The sequence below is a fragment of the Staurois parvus genome, unplaced genomic scaffold (assembly GCF_062004578.1).
Source record: "Staurois parvus isolate SC_StPar_1 unplaced genomic scaffold, SC_StPar_1.0 ptg000867l, whole genome shotgun sequence".
Classification (NCBI taxonomy): Eukaryota; Metazoa; Chordata; class Amphibia; order Anura; family Ranidae; genus Staurois; species Staurois parvus.
In genome coordinates this window covers 1,060,561-1,079,735 of record NW_028318663.1, presented here as the reverse complement: position 1 = coordinate 1,079,735, position 19,175 = coordinate 1,060,561, and the positions used below count along the sequence as shown (strand labels likewise).

At 43.9% G+C, this 19,175-nt stretch overlaps 1 protein-coding gene across 1 annotated transcript in view; it reads right to left on the bottom strand.

Moving 5' to 3' along the window:
* Positions 1-5,657: 5,657 nt before the first annotated feature.
* MTO1 (mitochondrial tRNA translation optimization 1) overlaps positions 5,658-19,175 on the bottom strand; it is a 30,986-nt gene continuing 17,468 nt past the window's right edge. The window contains exons 9-13 of the mRNA XM_089655779.1: positions 17,480-17,684; positions 13,347-13,518; positions 9,883-10,001; positions 9,351-9,508; positions 5,658-6,165 (exon numbers count right to left, since the gene is read on the bottom strand). Of these exons, the coding sequence (XP_089511905.1) occupies positions 6,007-6,165; positions 9,351-9,508; positions 9,883-10,001; positions 13,347-13,518; positions 17,480-17,684 (813 nt within the window). The 3' untranslated portion in view covers positions 5,658-6,006. The remainder of the gene's footprint in view (positions 6,166-9,350; positions 9,509-9,882; positions 10,002-13,346; positions 13,519-17,479; positions 17,685-19,175) is intronic.

The window sequence follows — 19,175 nt, the reverse complement described above, 5'->3', positions numbered from 1 at the left end:
TATATTTGCGCTGCGGGGTTCTTTAAAACGCATTTTTAGGGGAAAAATACACTTTTTTAACCACTCGCCTACTGGGCACTTATACCCCCTTCCTGCCCAGGCCAATTTCCAGCTTTCAGCGCTGTCACACTTTGAATGACAATTGCGCGGTCATGCAACACTACCCAAATGACATTTTTATCTTTTTTTTGAGACAGACAGAGCTTTATTTTGGTGGTATTTAATCACCTCGGGGGTTTTTATTTTTTTGCTAAACAAACCAAAAACAACTAAGAATTAAAAATAAAAATGTTTTTTTCTTAGTTTTTGTTATACAGTTTTGTAAATAAGTGATTTTTCTCCTTCACTGATGTGCGCTAATGAGGCTGCAGTGATGGGCACTGGTAGGTGGCACTGGTGGGCACTGATGAGGCACTGGTATGTGGCACTGATGGGCATTGAAAGGCAGCACTCATATATGGCACTGATAGGCGGCACTGACTGGAACTGATAGGTGACACTGAAAGGCAGCTCAGATGGGCAGTGATATGTGGCATTGATGGGCACTGACAGGTGGCACTGCTGAAGCTACACTGATGATCAGTGCACGTCTCCTCTGAGGAATGCCGATTACTGGCTCTCCTCTGTCAGCGTGACAGCTCGTGAGGAGAGAAATGCAGATAACTGGCATTTCCCTGTTTACATGTGATCAGCTGTGATTGGACACAGCTGATCACACGACCGAGCCGATATCTCCAGCTCTTTCCGTTGATTGGTGATCCGCTGTGTCCGAGGGAAGCAGCGCACCGCCGATTGTCGCGCTGCGCACCCCCAGAGCCGTGCATGCGCGGTTAGAATGGGAGGACGTCATATGACGTCCCCCCAGAATGAGAGAACCACCTTGCGTCCGTCATTACCTTATATGGCAGGTGGGAGGCGGTTAAATTATAATGTAAAAAAACCCCAAAAACACAAAACATAACCCAAGTTTTGGTGAAATGTAAAAGATGATGTTACACCGAGTAAATAAGGCTCCAGCCAATCCCAGGGAGTGCAGACCTGGAGGATTCTGGGAAAGGGTATTTATTCTTTGGGCACACGAGATCTGGGTTGTTTTTGGAGAGGATTGTACCAGCCTGGGGAGTGGGGAAGGCACATTGCCTCCCCCAGGCACCTGCTGCCATGTGACCTCAAGTGGATAGGGCAGCACAGTGGCTACATGGTTAGCACTTCCACCTGGCAGTACTAGGGTCGTTGGTTTGAATCCCAACCGCAGCACCACCTTCCTGGAGTTTGCATGTTCTCCCTGTGCCTGCGTGGGTTTCTTCCGGTTACCTCCCACACTCCAAAGACATGCTGCTAGGTGAATTGGATCTGGTCTATACTGGCCCTAGTATGTGTATATATGAATGTGAGTTAGGGACCTTAGATTGTACACCCCTTGAAGGTTAGGGACTGATGTGAATGTAAAGTGCTGTGTAAATTGACGGCGCTACAGCAAGAGAGGAGTGACCGTAGTTCTTCAGAAAGTTGGCTGAGGGGGGTGTCTACTGAGGATCTGGCCTGGTATCATGGAGAAGAGGCTACCGGCTGCTCTTTCGGGCCTTATGAGTACAGACAACTTAAGGATCTCATAGACCACAGGTGGCCCTCCGGCTGTTGCCAAAGTCCCATGAGGCATCGCAAGATTGAGTTACAAGCATGACTCCCAAAGTAAATTCCTTACCATTGAAGAGAAAAGAGTAATTGAATTATCATGACCTCATCTCTGTAATTCAAAAGATAACAGCATCTTCTCTGACCAGGAGGCGGTGTAAGAGTCGGGATGACATTATATCCTCTCCTCTCTCTACAGTAAAAGGAAACTACATTTCCCATCAACCACAGGGAATTGTAGTGAATGTGGGTGGGTACACTAGGCCTGTACATCACAGGTGTCAAACTGGTGGCCTTCCAGCTGTTGCCAAACTACAAGTCCCATGAGGCATTGCAAGACTGACAGTTACAAGCATGACTCCCAAAGGTAGAGGCATGATGGGACTTGTAGTTTCGCAACAGCTGGAGGGCCACCACTTGGACACCCGTCATAGACTGTTGCTGTTAACCTTCCCCTGACGTGATGTATAGTCCGGTAAGGGTGCAGTCGGGAACTCCGGCGGCTAGTGTCCTGGAGAACTTTCATCATTTACGATTTGCTGCAAGGGACTTTGCTCTAACCTGAAGTTACTGATATTGCTGCTGCAAAGGAGATGTCTTTTACCTGTTTACAGCCAGGACTTCACTTAAAGCTTGACTAAGAGATCAGATAGAGTCCTTGTTGTCTATAGTTCTGTTCTTGAAGTATCTCACGAATCCCCCATCCCTACCCAAGTTCTCTAACAATAAAACTGCAAAAACAACAACCCTAGACTGATCAGTGACAACAATGAGCAAAAGTGTGTGTGTACCTAGATGTAGAAAATACTTTGTGACTGGCTGCAAGGGCAAAGTTTGGGGAAGGACATGGACGGTATTAAAGAGGCTCCTACGGGAGCAGCGCTACACTCTATATCACGGGTGGCAAACTGGCGGCCTTCCAGCTGTTGCCAAACTACAAGTCCCATGAGGCATTGCAAGACTGACAGTCACAAGCATGACTCCCAAAGGCAGACGCATGGTGGGGCTTGCAGTTTCGCAAGAGCTGGAGGGCCACCAGTTTGACACCCCTGTCATAGACTGTTGCTGTTAACCTCCCCCTGATGTGATATATAGTCAGCTAAGGGTCCAGTAAAGGGAACACTGGCTAGTGTGCAACGGCTAGTGAGGCAACCTCCAGGTCAAGCTGTTCATCACAGAAGTGACTGGGCAGCCTCCAGGTCAAGCTGTTCATCATAGAAGTGATTGGGCAACCTCCAGATCAAGCTGTCCATTTTAGAAATGTGTATGGGCAGCTTCCAGATCAAGCTGTCCAATATAAAAGTGAATGAGCAGAGTCCAGGTCAAGCTGTCCATCATAGAAGTGAATGAGCAGCATCCAGGTCAAGCTGTCCAATATAGAGGTGAATAAGCAGTATCCAGGTCAAGCTGTCCATCATAGAAGTGAATGAGCAGCCTCCAGGTAAAGCTGTCCACCATAGGAGTGTCTAGCCTCCAGGTCAAGGTGTCCACCACAAAAAAAACTGTATGGTCTGCCTCCAGTCAAGCTATCTGTCATAGAAGTGTCCACCCTCCAAGTCAAGCTGTCCACCATAGAAGTGAATGGACAGCTACTGAGCTAAGCGGTCTACCATAGAAGTGAATAGACAATTGTGCAGCCAAGCTGGTCACCACAGATGTAAATGAGTGAGTGCAGAGCAAAGCTGTCCACCATAGACGTGAATGAGTAACTGCAGAACCAAGATGTCTGCCAGAGAAGTGATTGAGTGACTGCAGAACCAAGCTGCTTACCACAGAAGTAAATGAGTGACTGCAGAACCAAGCTGTCCACCAAAGAAGTGAATGACTAGCTGAAGAACCAAGCTGTCCTCCAAAGAAGTGAATGAGTAACTGCAAGATCAAGTGAATGGACAACCACTGAGCTAAGCTTTCTACCTCTATAATGAATGAGCAGCTGTGCAACAAAGCTGTCCACCATACAAGTGAAAGCGTGTTTGTGGGACCAAGCTGCCCACCATAGAAGTGAAAGCGTGGTTGTGGAACCAAGCTGCCCACCATAGAAGTGAAAGCGTGGTTGTGGAACCAAGCTGTCCACCATAGAAGTGGATAGCCGCTAATCCATGCTGTCCAGCACAGAAGTGAATGGACAGCCACTGAACCAAGCTGTCCACCACAGAAGTGAGAGGGTGGCTTCCAGGCTAAGCTATCCAAGAGTTCTTGCACTTGCCAGGCCTCCCAACAATCCTGGAAACTTTTTCCCCCCAATGGACTATCTTTGGGACAAGGTATTTCTCTTGTTGCACAGCTGGGTAGTGTGTTGAATCTGGTTATTAACTTGGCATGGAAAGGTGAAGTCCTGCTTTGCCCCAGTCACGATCGGGTGAGTGAGATTCCACAAATGGGGCATGTGACTGGAGTCACTTTGGGTGGGGGGCCCATGGAACCCAGCTCACTTTAGAGAGGTGGGGAGAACCCTGTCTCAGCTCCCCATATCCCTCTTATGTGTAAGTCACCCTGTGCCTGTTAGGGGTACACGGCGATCTGTCCTAATATTGGGGTGGAGGGCTGTAGATTGTTTGGTGTTATGTGGTTGCATCCCATTGTTCTTATGTGTGTCTGGCTTGGGAGCAAACTATTATGGGATGTATGTGTTTATGTGTATTAGCTTAGTGGGGGGGGGGGGGTGTCTCCAGCAGCCTTCCCTCCTGATGGGACTGTCTGCTGGTGTGAAGTTTGAATACCTGTGTGTCTCTTGTTGCTAAATGTAGATTGACCCGCCCTGTGTCATTATGCAGGGAGGGGGGATTGCCCCAAGTGTATAAAAAGCCAGTTTGAGTTTCAAATAAAGAGTTCCATGTTCAGACAGACTGGTGTCCTCTAGTCTTGTTTGGTCGGCTGTGGTGCCTGTGGTTGGTGTTCGGATGGGGAAGCGGTATTATAACGGAAGTACCCAAGCGCAGACTGGTCGGTTCCGATACAGGGCAAAATACAAGTACAGACGTACCTCGGTTTAGGAATTTAATGTGTTCTGCGGGATGTTTCGTATTGCAAAAAATTTGTAAACCAAAATGCGGTTTCCCATAGGAATGCATTGAAAACCAATTAATCCATTCCGGAGGTCAGTAAAAAAGAAAAAAAAAGTATTTTATCTGTTAAGAACTCTTTATAAAGTGCACTTTAAAGTCATAAATACTGTACAGGGACATGATAAAAAATTAATTTGTAAATGCATTGAAAACCAATTAATCCATTTCAGAGGTCAGAAAAAAAGTAAAAAAGTCTATCTGTTCAAAACTCTTTATAAAGTGCACTTTAAAGGCATAGTACTGTACAGGGACATGATTAAAAAAAAAATTAGTAAATGCATTGAAAACCAATTAATCCCTAGATTCCTTTATAAACTCTAGGCTTTGAACATGTATCATTTTTTGGAGAGGCCTCTCCTCGTGCCTTTCCTGTTTTCTATAATGTTGATGTAGCAAAACTCCCCTTTAGAGTTTATATTATCATTGACCCACAAAGGTTTGTTAATCGTTCCTTTCCAACCCCTTCCCCCATCCTTTCTTACAGGGCACCTATGTAAACCTTTCAGCTTATGCCTTCATCAATGCATGCCTTGAACTAGCTTCCCCTCTCCCAATACAATTTATGATTGTTGCTCATTGAATCTATGTTCCGAATGTCTGTTTATCTTTGCTTAATATTCAATAAAGCTCTTTGTAAAAAAAAAACAATTAATCCATTCCGGAGGTCAGAAAATCAGAAAAAAGTAATAAAAAAAATCTTATCTGTTCAAAACCCCTTCTAAAAAAGTGCACTTTAAAAGGCACGGGGCCGGCACTATAAACGCTTCGCGTTGCAAAAAAAAAATTGTAAACCGATTATTTTAAATGAATTTTCATTCGCAAACCGAAAATTACGTTAACCGAGGCGTTCGTAAACCGAGCTACGCCTGTAAGTAGAAAAACTCTTTTTTGTGGATTTTGTTTTTCTCTAAAATGGTGGCAATTTCATGACATTCCCAAAATAAAGGATACACATGCTAAACAGAACAATATTTTATTAGAAGCAAATCGAAATGACCGCTGTTCTTCTATTTATAGTATATATAACAGTAAACCCTGCCCGCAAGGATATACATTTTTCCCATTGAAGCCGGAGTCTCCTACCTCCAGTGAAGGACGCACTCTCGCTAGGTGCAATTTATTTTTGTGTGTGTTTTCATACATGAACAAAGCTTAAAGTGAATATTCAACTATATTCTATATTACAGAAAAGCACTCCCAGTAATTGGTGCTGCAGCAACAACTTACGGGGATAAGGCCCTCCCACAGCTCCCAGTAACCTCCCCAGTACATGTAACAGCCTGTAGACCAGTTCTTTGGTTGTTTGCTATACTTGGTGTTGCTGGAGAGTGTCGGTTTCTACGACAGGTCCTCTTTCCACATACGGCCTTGGTTTATTCACGCGCCGGTTGCTGTATTTGACATAACGAAGTAAATTCAATATGGCGGCCGGTGTCATTCCTTGAATGCGAGAAGCTGCTCCGATCTATAAAGAGAGTTTAATTCAGTCTTATCTCCTCATTTCAGACCATTCATGTTTATTAGGTTCACCCTAAAAGTTAACACTTGACTTTCTTTTAAAGGTTAAAGTAGATCAAACTGTACCTGGATGACGTCAACCTCCTTCTCACCCATCCCAGCATCCCTTTTTAACAGTTCTGAAAGCCCAGGGGTGGGAAGGACCGGTGATCGTGTGACCTGCCCAGAGGCATCCCGCTGCGGTAACACATGGTGTCACCCCTCTAGAGAGGAAGGAGCTGTGCTTGTGTAGCGGTAAAATGAGTATCCCGTGAAGATATGGATACCCTGAAGCAATGTGCCGGTTTCAGGCTGAAGAAGCCGATCTCCGACTTTAGAACAGAGTTGCCACAATTAACCCCTTACAGGCAGCAAGCCGCTGAAGCTGATCCCGCGGATCACTAGGGGTTGCAAGATCAGTTAACCCTGTATAGGTTCAACCTATATGGGGTTAACTGATCTTGCCACCCATAGTGATCCGCGGGATCAGCTTCAGCAGTTTGCAGCCTGTAAGGGGTTAATTGTGGCAGCTCTGTGCTAAAGTCAAAGATCGGCTTCTTCGACCTGAAAGTGGACACATGCGCAGTTGCTTCAGGGGATACATATCTTCACGGGATACTCATTTTACCGCTACACCGGGGGCAGCTGTCACTGTGCCGGGAATCCAGGATCACCCCGATAACTGGCCAGGACCTTCACAGAGCCCAGCTGCTCTGCTGGCAACTTGCTCCTGCACCCCCGTGATGGTGTCACCCGGTGCGGCCCGCACCCCCCTAGGGATGACACTGGACCTGCCAGCTACTGAACATTAGTCCAGACTGAAAGCTGTCTTTGACAGTTTGGTCGCTGTACTGGGAGGAAGCAGTGAGCGCGCTCTCAACACATAAACACCTCCCCCTCCCAGCGATGCATATGAACGCTTGCCACTTACTTTGCCGCTGCACATATGTTAGGCAGTTGTAAAGGGGTTACATTTGCTGAAGTACTGTCTATCATAAACAATTGCCATGTTTTTTTTTTCTCCATAATATACAGTTTTGTTAAATCTCACAGCTGCCGATCTCCTCCAGCCTCTTTCAGCCACTTCCTGTCTACATGCACATGCGGTCAGCTGCACATCATTGCTCTGTGCAGTGTGTGTCAGAACTGCCCCTTTTAGTCTCAACCAGGAGACAGCTGTCACCACATAAGGCCCTTCAACACAATTGGTCCATCCACCTGTCAGTTTTTCTTGTGGACCCAATTAGACCCTCCATTCATCTCTATGGAGTGGAAGATGTAAACAGACTCTTGTCTGATTACACCCACCTACCTCCAATCAGATTTAAAAAAAAAAAAAAAAAAAAAAAAAGTGGAAGGGGATCCGTTCCCCTCTGTCTGGGCAGATTGGATCAGAGGAGAGCCAGGTGTAAACAGATAGCCAGTCCCTTTACAACCAACTGTCTATAGAGCAGAGTGGGCTGTGTCATCCGCTCGCTGCACTCTGCTCAGTAGGGGGAGCAGCAAACATTCTCCACTGAGCAAGACGAGTCCACTCCCTGTCAAAGGTGCCTAACAGGAAGAGTCTGAACAAGGACCTTTGTGGCAGGATCATCAGGTAAATGAGCTCTAACACTGAACATGCTTCTCATGTTTATTAACCACTTCAATACCGGGCACTTTTACCCCCTTCCTGCCCATGCCAATTTTCAGCGTTGCCGCACTTTGAATGACAATTGCACGGTCATGCAACACTGTACCCATATGAAATTTTTATCATTGTTTCCAGACAAATAGAGCTTTCTTCTGATGGTATTTAATCACCACTGAGTTTTTTTTATTTTTTACTAAATAAAACAAAAAACCCTGAAACGTGGAAAAAAACTGCACTTTTTTCGTTTCGGTTTTAAAATTTTGCAAATAAATACAATTTCTTCATATATTTAGGTCAAAATGTATTCTGCTACATTTCTTTTGTGAAAATAATAATAATTTAATTTGTATTTTTTTTTTCAAAAATCTTTTTTTTTTTTTTTTTTTTATTACATTGTTTTCTTTTTTTTACTATTTTTTTTTCCCGCACACTGTGACCAAAGCAATACAGTGCTACCATAGTAACATTGAACTACTCTGGGCAAGTGATAAGGATTTTTTTTAACACATTATGATGGCGAATACGAATATAATTCATGGATATTAGGAATCATTTTTTATTACATTATGTTTTCTTTTTTTTCCTTTTTTTTTTCTGCACACTGTGACCAAAGCAATACAATGTTACCATAGTAACATCGAACTACTCTGGGCAAGTGATCAGGATTTTTCTTTTTTTTTTTTTAACACATGATTGCTAATACAAATGCAAAGCCATGCAAAGCAGTGTGCTTACAGTGAAGCACAAACACAGCACACATTATAAAATGGCACATAATTAACCCTTTGATGGCTCTACATTAACCCTTTCATACCCAGTGCCATTAGTACAGTGTCAATGCTTTTTATTAGCACTGATCACTGTATTGGTGTCACTGAGGATGTCACTGGCACCAAGTCAGCTCCCCCCCAGTGTCCGTATGCCCGCTGCAGTCCCGTTATAAGTCGCTGATTGCTGCCATTACAGGTAAAAAAAAAAAAAATATACAGTATCTATACCGCCATTTGTAGATACTATAACTTTCACGTAAACCAATTTACATGTGTTGTGGTTTTTTTTTTTTTTTTAGCAAAGACATGGAGCAGAATACATTGAAGCTTAAATTTATGAGGAAATTAGATTTTTTTCATTTTTTTACTGGACATGTTTAATAGCAAAAAGTCAAAAATAGTTTTTTTCTCAAAATGGTCAGTCTTTTTTTTTCTTTATAGCACAAAAACTAAAAATCGCACAGGCGATCACCACCAAAAGAAAGCTCTATTCGTGGAGAAAAAAAAAAAAAAGGACGTAAATTTAATTTGGGTGCAGCATTGCATGACCGTGCAATTGTCAGTTAAAGTAACGCAAAGCCGTATCGCAAAAAAATGGCCTGGTCAGGAAGGGGGGGTTAAATCCTCCGGAGGGCAAGTGGCTAAGTTCTGAAATTCCAGGGGATGGGAAGGATCACGTGACCACTGGCTGTCACAGTGGTCACATGTTCAAGAGCCAATCCCGCCACAGGTTAAGGAAGTCTGACTTACCGTTTCAGGCCGACTTTGAGTCAGTTTCTCTCGAACTTCAATAGACAAGCCAGTATCAAGGCTCATGTAATCCAAATCCTCTGGCAACGTCAAAGACTCATCTTTCCGAATTTCGGCGATATCCTTCTTCTGGACAGCGATGTGCACTTCATATAGGGCTAAAAAGATTAAAATCAGAAAAAAAAGTTTACTTAATGACTACTAAACAATGGACGTCAAACCAAACTGCACCCAAAACTTTGTTCTTTTATGGAGCTGCATCTATAGGCAGAACACCATAGGTAGCATCCACATGCATAACTGAAAGAACATTTAATGAATGAAAGGTGCGGTCCAGGGACAGTCAGGCTGAGGAGGAAAGATCTAGATAATGCTGGAGGTCCCCCTGATAGGAAATAAGACAGGCTCTGACTTGCTGCAGTTTCTAATGCACATTGTGAGAAGCTCACAGTGTGCAGTGAAATCAGAGTAAGCCATTTCAGGAGAGGAGCCGGTACAACTGCACAAGACTGGAGGCCATCTTTATGCTCACCTTCTATCTTTAGCCGCTGAGCTATGTCTGGCCTTTCGCTGAATTTTTTCAGAGATTCAGGAAACACTGTGAAGAGAGCACCAGATTCCACTCCATTGTACCTGAGCACATCCAAGGCACTAGAGAAAGAAGATATCAAACAAAGTTACAAAACGTTCCAGTCTGTATTATCACACAGATCCGCTAACGTCCTACAAAGTGAAACCGTAACCCCTGTATGACCAGCTAACAAACGTGTGCAGCAGCTACAGGGTGATCGCTAACACCCACACTGCGCATACATGTGTCCCTGGGCAGACAATGTTTCTGTTCTAAAAGTGCGCCAACTGAGCTGTGAAAGATAGCACTTGGTCCCCACTAAAGATTGGTAGCTGGCGATAGCTAGTGGCTAGTTAGTGCCACTACAACATGTTTACAAACAACTTGTTGGATATGGTAGTTCCCTCTGTCCTAACCTCCTGTTTAGTGCTAGTTAGTTCAGCCCTAGCTAGATTCTTTCTCTTTCTTTTATGTTCCCTCAATCAGTGTTAGTACTTTGCAGATGCAGGGCTTAGGGAAGTCACTGTCTTCTTACACTTTAATGCCGGCTATAGATGGGTTGAAAATCTGCTGATTTTTCAGCCGAAATAAAAAAAAAAAATCAGTCAATTTTTGCACCATTAATGGGTTAATTGGTCGGCCATTTTTCTGGATTTTGGCACATTTTTTTAATCGGTAAAGTTGGAAAAAAATCGGCCGATTTTCGTGGCAATGATGGGCAAATTGGAAGAGGGAGAAGGAGAAGAGGAAGAGGGAGAAGGAGAAGAAGAGGAAGGAGAAGAAGAAGAAGAGGAAGGAGAAGAAGAAGAGGCAGAAGAGGAAGAAGAAAAAGAGGAAGAAGAGGAAGGAGAAGAAGAAGAAGAGGAAGGAGAAGAAGAAGAAGAGGAAGGAGAAGAAGAAGAAGAGGAAGGAGAAGAAGAAGAGGAACAAGAAGAAGAGGAAAAAGAAGAAGAAGAGGAACAAGAAGAGGAAGAGGAAGAAGAAGAGGAAGAAGAAGAGGAACAAGAAGAAGAAGAGGAACAAGAAGAAGAAGAGGAACAAGAAGAGGAACAAGAAGAGGAACAAGAAGAAGAAGAGGAACAAGAAGAAGAAGAGGAACAAGAAGAAGAGGAAGAAGAATTCCAGTTGCTATTATAATTGACATGAAAAAGTATTGCGGTTGCAACAATGTGTCTATTTGTATCTGAATAAAAACATCTGTATCTGAAATGGATACAAATAGATACAATGTTGCAACCGCAATACTTTTTAATGTCAAATATAATAGTGTAGCTCTCTGCAAGGGACAGAAGTAATTAAATGCAGGCGGGACAAAAATCGGCCTGTTGAACGACCGATTTTTCATTTTTTTTTTTTTTTTTTTAAAAACAGCCGGTTTTCGACCCGTCTATGGCCTGCATAACAGACTGGAAAAACATCCTTTGTACTACAATTAGCTGAAGTAAAAAAGAGCTAGGCCTCTTTCACACGGGCGTTCCGTTTGTCCGTTTTTCATCTGTTTAAATCCGTTAATGTCCGCATCTGTTAACATCCATTTTTTTGAATGGAAGAAAACCCTATTTTTCTGCTGCAAAAAATAATGGAACGGATGAAAAAAGGACCAAAAACGGATGAAAAAACGGTTGTAAACAGATGAAAAAATGGATGTAAACAGACAGGTAAAAAAGGATGTAAACCAATGTAAACAGATGAAAAATAGATGTAAACGGAGCAAAAAAAATATGTAAACGGATGAACATCTTTTTTACATCCGTTAATGTCCGCATCCGTTAACATCCGTTTTTTTGAACAGAAGCCCTATTTTTCTTCCGCAAAAAATAATGGAACAGACAAAAAAACGGATGTCAATGGATGTAAACAGACCATAAACGGATGTAAGCAGATGAAAACGGACAAAAATGAATGAAAAACAGATTTAAATGGATCTAAACAGATGTAAACTGATAAAAAAAAGATGTAAATGGATTAAAAAAACGGATGTAAACAGATGTATAAACGGATGTAAACCAATGTAAACAGATTAAAAAAGGATGTAAACAGATGAAAAAACTGGATGTAAAACGGATGAAAAAAAAAAAGGGATGTTAATTATTATTATTATTATACAGTATTTATATAGCGCTAAAAGGTTTGCTCAGTGCTGTACATTATAGTGGGGGACAGAACATGAGACAATACAGTAACAATACAAAACACGAGGGGTCAAGGGCCCTGCTCTTTCGAGCTTACAATCTAGGATGGATGAAAAAAACTGATGTAAACGGATGACAATGTAAACAGATGAAAAAACAGACAAATGGTTGAAAAATGGATGTAAATGGATCTAAACGGATGAAAAACAGATGTAAATGGACCTAAACGGATGTAGACCAATGTAAACAGATAAAAAAGGATGTAAACGAATGAAAAATGGATAATGTAAACTCAACCGTTTATTCTTTGAAAAAAACGTGACTGATCTGAAGAAAAAAACAAACCACCCATGTGAAAGGACACTTAAACTGCTTGTGAATGGTGCCAAGTCACGCATACTGTCCAGGCTGACTAGGTCTGTGGAGGTACGTCAAGGCATAAAGCAGCATTTCATACAGAACAGAAGCCGTAAGCTGACTTTTGGGAGGAGTTATGAAAATATAAAAATGCCTTGATGGGTGGGTGTTAGTCTGGAGGAGTGGGCATACCTAGGCAGGCTATGTTTGCATGCAGACCCCCCTAGGTAATGCCCACACATGTTGCTGAGCCTGCATTATTGAAAGGGCTATATGATGCTGGGCAGCCTCATGCCAGGAAATCAGGTGGGCTCGCTCTGATTTACTGACTTGCTGAAACTTGTAATGCAACTGAAGCTCCGCAGAGGATGGGTGATGCAACAGGACAATGACCCAAAGCATACAAGTCATTCAACAAAACAATGGCTGCAACAGCACAGAATACGCCTTCTGGAGTTGCCCAGTCAGAGTCCTGACCTCAACCCGATTGAAATGCTGTGGCATGACCTTAAGAGAGTGAATCACACCAAACATCCCAAGAATATTGCTACACTGAAATAGTTTTGTGAAGAGGAGTGGTCCAAAATGACTCCAGATCATTGTGCAGGTCTGATCTGCAACTACAGGAAACGTTTGGTTGAGGTTATTGCTGCCAAAGGAGGGTCAACCAGTTATTAAGTCCAAAGCTTCACATACTTTTTCCTCCCTGCACTGTGAATGTTTACATGTTATGTGCAATTAAACCATGGCAACATCTAATGTTTGTGTAGTATTATGTTCAGCAGACTGTGTTCTTCTATTGTTGTGACTTAGATGACGTTCAGAGCACATTTTATGCCCAATTCATGCAAAACTCCACGTAATCCCAAGGGGTTCACATACTTTTTCTTGCAACTGTATATAGTTATGGACAGCAGTATCAAGGTTGAGGGTCACCTGAGCATGTTGACACGATTGTTGCTGATTTGCGCCTCTGGGACAAGATGCTGCCATTTCTGGGATGCAAATTTTATAGAACGTAGCGTATCTAGGCCCTCCTCCAGCATTTCTTTGGTCACTCGTGTCCGATCGTACCGCTTCTGAGACACGCAGCCCGCTTCCTCGTATCCTGAAAGGAAGACCAGAAATATACTGTACTGTGCAAAAGGAGAACGGCAGAATGTAAAAACGATCGAAAATATGCAAAATATACAGAAGTGGAGGATTTGGGTCTCAAAAATGGAGCGGAGATCAGCAGAGGGACATGTAAGAGAAGGAGCTGTTTGAGAGCCTACGTCTTCCACAGTTGATAGTGATTGGTCACAGACTTTACATAGAACACATTGACAGCACGTTTCGAGGCCCAGCACCGGCCACTTCCTCAGGGAGGTGTGGACGGCCACTTCCTCAGGGAGGTGTGGACGGCCACTTCCTCAGGGAGGTGTGGTCGGCCACTTCCTCAGGGAGGTGTGGTCGGCCACTTCCTCAGGGAGGTGTGGTCGGCCACTTCCTCAGGGAGGTGTGGTCGGCCACTTCCTCAGGGAGGTGTGGTCGGCCACTTCTTCAGGGAGGTGTGAGCGGCCACTTCTTCAGGGAGGTTTTATACAACAACCTGGAACAAGTAATTCTTCAAGTGTATTGCTACAACCAACCAGAAATGCCTCTTCTGTGCCCCATTCTGATCTAGTTTTAACCTCTTCCATCCCAGCCCCTCTTTCATATGTATTTAATGCCGAGGAAACCTCATCACCACTGATTAGCTGTCACAGTGGTCACATGACCAGGCGCCGGTCCCGCTGACGTCTGATTAGTATGGACCGAAAGCTGTCTGAATAGCTCAGTCACTGTGTTGGGAACACATTTTCAGCACAGAAGACTCTGCCACCTATGGATGCATATGTGCAGCATTTAGACATTAAAGCCCAGTCTCTTGTGCATTATGGGGGTGGGAAGAAGTTCATCATTTTTTTCCCAGGGGCCAACGTTCCATGACTTCATGGCTATGCTTCACTCACTGCCACCTCCCTTTCCCAAGGACATGCATGTAGGGGCTGCTGAGACAATCTTTTTGGGCAGGGATGGCTGTCGGCAAGGCTCTGCCATGAAGTCAAGCCCCAGTATCAAAGTGAAACTACACCAGAGGAACACAGAAGAGGCTTTCCTGGTGAACTAAGATAGCAATCAGGTATTTTGCTGTGTCTGTTATTATGCTAGACTTTACATTGATAAAAATGAAGTAAGGGTTGGTCCACACTACTGTGCATGTGGTTTTGCCTGTTCCCATGCAATAATTTCACTGCTAGATACTTTTGGGGTGCTAATATAGTGATAGTAAAGCCAGGTTTTTACTTTGTAAAGCAACTTTATTGAAGTAAATAAACAAGGGTACAACGTATAACAATCATGTAACAAAGAAGAAGGTTATACCAGTAAAGAGCACTTTAATAACTTTGGGGTCAGTTCACTAAAGATTACTGCATGCGATAACATGGTCACGTGACTCATTTGCATGAATGATTGCATGCTGTAAAAAAATGTCTAATTCACCTTAAGGGCTAGTTCCCACTTCTTTCTGCATCAAAAATGCATGCACAGTGTTCTCTATGTATTCCTATTCCTGGCCCTAGTTCACAGCAGTGCAGTCAGTTTTTGGTGCAGAAAAAAAAGTAGAACATGCTGCACAGAACTGTACCGCAACATGGCATTCTGCACAGCAACATGGCAAACTGACCCGCAACATGCAAACTGCACCGCACCACGGCAAACTGCACCGCACCACGGCAAACTGCACCGCACCACGGCAAACTGACCCGCAACACGGCAAACTGACCCGCAACACGGCAAACTGACCCGCAACACGGCAAACTGACCCGCAACACGGCAAACTGCACTGCAACATGGCATTCTGCACCGCACCATGGCAAACTGCACCGCACCATGGAAAACTCTCCCGCACCATGGAAAACTCTCCCGCAACATGGAAAACGGCATCAAAACTGCACCGGAACGGAATGTGCTGTGAACTGTAAGCAAAAAAATATATCCAGAATGCATCCGGATTGGCCAATCAGTGATCACATGATCGGAATGGACACAGCGGGCACTGGATTGAGTTGCAGCGCGCTCCCAGGGAGCGTTCACAGGCAGGGAAGCGGGGAGAACGTTTATAAACGACCAACCGCTCCTGCACTGCTCCCGTCCGGCCATGGTCCACACGGGAAGTGGTTAAGGAAGGAATTTCAGAGCCTGTACTAATCTGTCGGCATCCAGTGGCGATCATCCATCCCTGCTGCAGGGAACCGCTACATGTGCATTTTCCCATAGACAGCCACTGGCACAGTTTGTTGTGCATTCATGTGGGCAGAGCAGCTGCAGCTAAACCGTAAACACTAGTGATTCCCACTTCCAGAATCTGCAGATTATTGCCCCTGGCGTTTGCAGATCGCCCCCCAATACATGAAAGGAACCTTGCACTGCAGGAATGATGGTCCTACATTGATGATGCACCTGCTTCAGGTGTGCTGAACGGAGGAGCCATGGTAGGGGTAAGTGCTTTTTCCTGATACTCTAGGCAAAGACAAGCGTTTAACCCTTGCAGTATGGAGGGAAGCCTCATTATAAGGACAGTTCTATCTCCCCCGGGAGATCAGTAAGAAGTGTGTGCCCTGCCATGAGGACCAAGTGTTGACTCCGGTCCTGGTTTGCTCAGCTCTATCCTTTAGCCACACCCCTAAACTGGGGCGGCAGGGAAGGATGACTTTGTCCTCTGAGGATAATTCATTGTTTTAGGTCTATATTTGGCAATTTGTCTTAAGTACTAATGACTTGATTTGAGAATCCAATGAGAGGGATCCTATTGGCATCTATCTACATCCAGTATTTGGAGTGCACCGTATCCCCCCGGAGTCAGCAGTAACGGAGTTCGTCATCCTAATTTGGGATCCGCACTACACATTTCTTGACTGCCACTTAATTGTGGGGTCACTCAAGTCTGGTAACAGGCAGTATTTTTTGAGGTGCTGGTGGATCCCCAAGACTTTTTTTTTTTAATCATTTGAACATTTATTTGTCACTAGAGACTTTATGTTTAACCTCCCTGGCGGTATTCCCGAGTGTAGCTCGGGGTTAATTATCAGTGTCAAAAGCGGTAACCCCGAGCTACACTTGAGAATACACTGCAGCGTTGCTCCGGGATCCCTGTTCCACTTACCTTGTCCTGCGCTCCCGCCATGTCCCCCCTGCAGCGTCCCCGGCCATGTCCTCCGGCCGATGCCAGCATCAGTCTTCCGGTCCCTGCGAGCATCGGGACGTACAGGAGACGGAACCGGCGGGAAATTTTAAAAAGTGACATTCACAAAATACACTAAAATCATATAGTATTCCATTCCTGTATCAAACCATTTCACATACATTTTGTCCCGAGTGCTTTGTCCGGCGCCCTGCCTGCATTTTTACTGTTCTTTCTGCCTGGAGAAACGTCCATGGCATCCAAAAAGCGTCCCTTTAGGTCAAAAGCGGTTTTAGACCGGCTAGAGAACAGCGATAGTAAATCAGAACCACTTGCAGAATTGAGTGATAATGATTCGTGGGGGAAATTCCTCATCAGACACTGAAAACGATTCTGCGACTGAGCTCAGTGATGTGCGAACTTGGCGCTATATTTCAAATGTCAGTGTTTTTGGTTTGATTATATTATTTAATTAAATTTATTAATATTATATTATTATTTTTTATGATTATTTATTCAAATTATAATTTATGATTTCGTGTTTCAAATTTTATCATACCCGGGATGTTTACTAGACTTTTGTTCTGACAGATTTCAGTGAGTTATTCCTATAAATTACAGACCTACAATAAAAAAACGACACATTTCCATGCAAAAAAATGTACCGCTTTGAGCACAGAAATATTGACATAATCAGACCGCTAGGGAGGTAAATTTTTTTTGCACATCATTGGACATTATAATTTATTTTTTGTCTAGTTGTAGTTTTGTATTTGTAGCGCCGTACTTTTTTTGTTTTATAAGAGTGGACACATCCTGCGATGTAATGCTCCAAACTCTTCTAACCATACTAGGTCCTCACCTCGAAGGGTAAGACGCATGTCGGCGTTGTCTGGTCGCAGAGACATGCGGAACTCCGCCCTGCTGGTGAACATTCGATACGGCTCCCGGGTTCCTTGCGTGGTCAGGTCATCGATGAGAACACCAATGTAACCTTCTGTACGGCTAACGGTGAACGCCGGCTGACCTTTCACCTTGAGAGCGGCGTTTATTCCAGCGATGATCCCCTGGCAAGGCAAACACAACATATGATTGCAACAAAAAGACAAAATTTTAGCGCAGTCCAGTGAGTAAGGGTCACATGCCAGGCACCATTGGTCCCAACCACACAAAAAATTCAGCAAGGAGGACCTCAATGAAAACTGGGTTCTAGTGAAGTAATAACAGAAGTTGCATAACCAGACAAATATTATTTGTGGAAGCCACGCACCACAACAGGCAGCCTTTGTTCAGTGCGGTCCCTAGTGTCATGTTTGAAGAACTGCAGCATTGGGACATACAAAGCAATGAACAAAGCAGTTACCCTATAGCACATTACAGGTACAGCGACTCGTTATTGGAACTCCAACATCACATATACTATACAATTATCCTCATGTTTCCCCAAGCTCTCTGGCCCTTCCTTTCAGCTGCAGGCCTACACCGCACATCCACCGTTCTAGATCTAAACCTGAAGGTTAATCTGCTTATTTTTTTCCTTCCCTGGTTCAAGCCTCCCCCCCGCCAACATGCTAACAACAATTTAAAATAAAACCCATTTTCTTTACAGACCTTATTTTAGACCTAGTGATGCCATCAGTGGGTCTCTGTGCAGCTCTATGCAACGTAGGCTGACTATGCCAGGTGGGAGGGGCCAGCTGTTTGTTGTACATAACTTTCTGAAAACATCAAAGCATCCTGCCTCAGTACTCCTCTCAAGAGCCCTCAGTCCTTATGCAAGCAGTGGGCCGGCTCTTGGAAGGAGTTTTGTAAATGTCAAAATGATTGATGTGTGGATGTACTCTATGTGAGGAAAAACATGACTGGCGGGAGAGGCTGTACATAGCTTCCTAAAACTGTGGACCACCTTAGGTAATGCCCACAAGTGATACTGAGGCCAGGAGCGTTCCACTTTAAGACATGCATAGCGATCAGAAGAAAATATTCATAGACTATTGCTAGTAAAGCCTAGTCCACGCGGTCAGAAAATCGTACGCAAAATACCGCTTTCTAAGCGATCGTACAATAATCTGATCGTCAGCACACAGCTTTCCTCTGCAATTATTTGAAGGAACAAAACATGAAAATTGTTCCCGTACCATTCCAGATCGTACAATTTTTGTTTAATCAGTACAGTTTTCGTCTGAGAATAGAATACAAATACATGACATCACTTCCGAAATTTCTTTTGGATAATTTTTGTTACTTTAGTAACCTCTTCACTTTCGATATGAGACCAGCATGCAGAAAAGACGATCGTTCGTCTGATGTTCTCACGGGTTTAAGTTGCCATCTAGTGGTGCAGATACACATCACATGGTAACTATTTAAACCTTTGTGTATATACCGTGTATTGGAAAAATAGTTATGATTAACCCCTCTCCTACCGGGCACTTATACCCCCTTCCTGCCCAGGCAAATTTTCAGCTTTCAGCGCTGTCACACTTTGAATGACAATTGCGCGGTCATGCAACATTGTACCCATACTGAAATTATTTTTTTTTTTCCACACAAATAGA